General features: G+C 43.9%; 1 protein-coding gene across 1 annotated transcript; it reads left to right on the forward strand.

Moving 5' to 3' along the window:
* Positions 1-354: 354 nt before the first annotated feature.
* On the forward strand, positions 355-3,645 carry LOC119313102 (the record flags this gene model as incomplete). Its single annotated transcript, XM_037588910.1, has 3 exons — positions 355-2,049; positions 2,164-2,418; positions 2,671-3,645. Coding segments are annotated over exons 1-3 (2,925 nt in total), but the record flags the coding sequence as incomplete, so codon positions are not given.
* Between the last annotated feature and the right edge of the window lie 346 nt (positions 3,646-3,991).

Here is a 3,991-nt window from a genome sequence, read left to right on the forward strand (position 1 = left end):
CTAAAGCTCCTCCCCTATATATACCAGTTCAGCGCACTCACTTAGCCATTTGGTGCCACTTCTCTTCACAAGGGGGTGTAGGTTTGCTTTTGGTTCCTCTTATGCACACAAGGTGTTTGATGAAATGCCCAACAGCGTGAAACAAACATGATATGAAGTGTTGGAGCCACACTTGAGGTTCCTCCTCGATCGCGGTTAGCAACTTGAACCTTTCATGCATGTGTGTCATTGATAAAATATGCATGTGTGTTGTTCATTGTTTAATTTCTATTGTTTATAGCTAGTTACTTTAACAAATGCATGATGGTTAATTATATATTTTATATTATAATAATGCAGATGAATCGGCAATGGATGTACGGTAACCGACTCTCCCGCGAGTTCACTACGGGTTTGAAAGATTTCCTCGTAGTGGCTAATGCGAACAAGCAGAAGGGTTTTGTTATCTGTCCATGTGTTGACTATAAGAATCAGAAGGGTTACTCTTCCTCAAGAGAAGTTCACCTGCACCTGCTTCGGCACGGTTTCATGCCAAGCTATAATTGTTGGACCAAGCATGGAGAAAGAGGGGTTATAATGGAAGAAGATGAAGAAGGGGATGATTTCATCGATGAAAGCTATCTTGCTCATTTCGGTGATACTTTCATGGAGGATGCTGAAGGTGAAGGGGAAGGTGAAGGGGAAGGTGAAGGTGAAGGTGAAGAAGAGGCACGTGATGAGACCGTTGATGATCTTGGTCGGACCATTGCTGATGCACGGAGACGCTGCGAAACTGAAAAGGAGAGGGGGAATTTGGATCGCATGTTAGAGGATCACAGAAAGTCGTTGTACCCTGGATGCGATGATGGTCTGAAAAAGCTGGGCTGCACACTGGATTTGCTGAAATGGAAGGCACAGGCAGGTGTAGCTGACTCGGCATTTGAAAACTTGCTGAAAATGTTGAAGAATATGTTTCCAAAGAATAACGAGTTGCCCGCCAGTTCGTACGAAGCAAAGAAGGTTGTCTGCCCTCTAGGTTTAGAGGTTCTGAAGATACATGCATGCATCAACGACTGCATCCTCTACCGCGGTGAATACGAGAATTTGAATGAATGCCCGGTATGCACTGCATTGCGTTATAAGATCAGAGGCGATGACCCTGGTGACGATGTTGAGGGCGGGAAACCCAGGAAGAGGGTTCCCGCCAAGGTGATGTGGTATGCTCCTATAATACCACGGTTGAAACGTCTGTTCAGGAACAAAGAGCATGCCAAGTTGTTGCGATGGCACAAAGAGGACCGTAAGTCGGACGGGGAGTTGAGACACACCGCAGATGGAACGCAATGGAGAAAGATCGACAGAGAGTTCAAAGATTTTGCAGCTGACGCAAGGAACATAAGATTTGGTCTAAGTACAGATGGCATGAATCCTTTTGGCGAGCAGAGTTCCAGCCATAGCACCTGGCCCGTGACTCTATGCATCTACAACCTTCCTCCTTGGTTGTGCATGAAGCGGAAGTTCATTATGATGCCAGTGCTCATCCAAGGTCCGAAGCAACCCGGCAACGACATCGATGTGTACCTAAGGCCATTAGTTGATGAACTTTTACAGCTGTGGGGCAGACCTGGTGTCCGTGTGTGGGATGAGCACAAAAAAGAGGAATTTAACCTACGAGCGTTGCTTTTCGTAACTATCAACGATTGGCCTGCTCTTAGTAACCTTTCGGGACTGTCAAATAAGGGATACAATGCATGCACGCACTGCTTACATGAGACTGAAAGTGTACATTTGCCAAATTGTAAGAAGAACGTGTACCTTGGGCATCGTCGATTTCTTCCGAAAATTCATCCAGTAAGAAAGAAAGGCAAGCATTACAACGGCAAGGCAGATCACCGGCCGAAGCCTGCGGAACGCACTGGTGCTGAGGTATTTGATATGGTCAAGGATTTGAAAGTCATCTTTGGAAAGGGTCCTGGTGGACAATCAGCTCCGAAGGGAGCTGACGGGCACGCAGCCATGTGGAAGAAGAAATCTATATTCTGGGAGCTAGAATATTGGAAAGTCCTAGAAGTCCGCTCTGCAATCGACGTGATGCACGTTACGAAGAATATTTGCGTGAACCTCCTAAGCTTCTTGGGCGTGTATGGGAAGACAAATGATACAAAGGAAGCACGGCAGGACCAGCAACGTTTGAAAGACCCTGATGACCGGCATCCGGAATGGTTTCAAGGTCGTGCCAGCTACACTCTGACCAAAGAAGAGAAGGTCATCTTTTTTGAATGCCTGAGCAGTATGAAGGTCCCGTCTGGATTCTCGTCCAATATAAAGGGAATAATAAACATGGCGGAGAAAAAGTTCCAAAACCTGAAGTCTCACGACTGCCACGTGATTATGACGCAATTGCTTCCGATTGCTTTGAGGGGGCTCCTGCCGGAAAATGTTCGAGTAGCCATTGTGAAGCTATGTGCATTCCTCAATGCAATCTCTCAGAAGGTAATCAATCCAGAAGATCTACCACGGTTACAGAATGATGTGATCCAATGTCTTGTTAGTTTCGAGTTGGTGTTCCCGCCATCCTTCTTCAATATTATGACGCACCTCTTGGTTCACCTAGTCGAAGAGATTTTCATTCTCGGTCCTGTATTTCTACACAATATGTTCCCCTTCGAGAGGTTCATGGGAGTATTAAAGAAATATGTACGTAACCGTGCTAGGCCAGAAGGAAGCATCGCCAAGGGCTATGGAAATGAGGAGGTAATTGAGTTTTGTGTTGACTTTGTTCCTGACCTTAAGCCGATTGGTCTTCCTCGATCGCGGCACGAGGGGAGACTAAGTGGAAAAGGCACGATCAGAAGGAAATCAACGACATGTATGGACGGCCATTCTCTGACTGAAGCACACCACACTATACTGACCAATTCCAGCTTGGTGGCTCCGTACTTTGAGAAACACAAGAATATTTTACGCTCGGACAACCCGGGGAAGCCTGAATCCTGGATTAGGAAGGCCCACATGGAGACTTTCGGCAGTTGGTTGAGAAAACATTTAATGAATGACAATGATGTTGTAGATCAGCTGTACATGTTGGCCAAGACACCATCTTCGACTATAACGACTTTCCAAGGGTACGAGATAAATGGGAATACATTTTACACGATCGCCCAAGATAAAAAGAGCACCAACCAAAACAGTGGTGTCCGCTTTGATGCAGCAACCGAGAATGGGCAAAAGGTCACATATTATGGTTACATAGAGGAGATATGGGAACTTGACTATGGACCCTCCTTTAAGGTCCCCTTGTTTCGGTGCAAATGGTTCAAGCTAACAGGAGGTGGGGTAAAGGTGGACCAGCAATACGGAATGACAATGGTGGATTTCAACAATCTTGGTTACCTTGACGAACCATTCGTCCTAGCGAAAGATGTCGCTCAGGTTTTCTATGTGAAGGACATGAGTAGCAAACCGAGGAAACGGAAAGATAAGAAAACGATCAGTACATCATGCGATGATCCAAAGCGCCACATTGTTCTTTCAGGAAAAAGAAACATCGTGGGAGTGGAGGACAAGACAGACATGTCAGAAGATTATAATATGTTTGCTGAAATTCCGCCCTTCAAAGTGAACACCGACCCAAGCATTAAGTTAAATGATGAGGATGCTCCATGGATACGGCACAATCGTAAGCAAGCAGGGACACAAGGGAAGAAATGATGTGTAATAATTTATTGTACCAAACTTTGTTGAATGGATCATGTGAATTATATTACCCGTGATGTGTTTGGTGTCCATTTTCGAATGATTCGAGATACCACTGATGAATTAGTTTTATTTTTCTGAATTTTTTGATATATTATTTGTATTTTTAACATTTTGAATTGAATTAGTTTTATTTTTCTTAATTTTTTGATATATTATTTGTATTTTTAGAATTTTGAATTGAATTAGTTTTATTTTTCTGAATTTTTTGATATAATATTTGTGTTTTTAACATATTGAATTGAATTAGTTTTAT

Source organism: Triticum dicoccoides, chromosome 5B, assembly GCF_002162155.2.
Source record: "Triticum dicoccoides isolate Atlit2015 ecotype Zavitan chromosome 5B, WEW_v2.0, whole genome shotgun sequence".
NCBI classification, from domain to species: Eukaryota; Viridiplantae; Streptophyta; class Magnoliopsida; order Poales; family Poaceae; genus Triticum; species Triticum dicoccoides.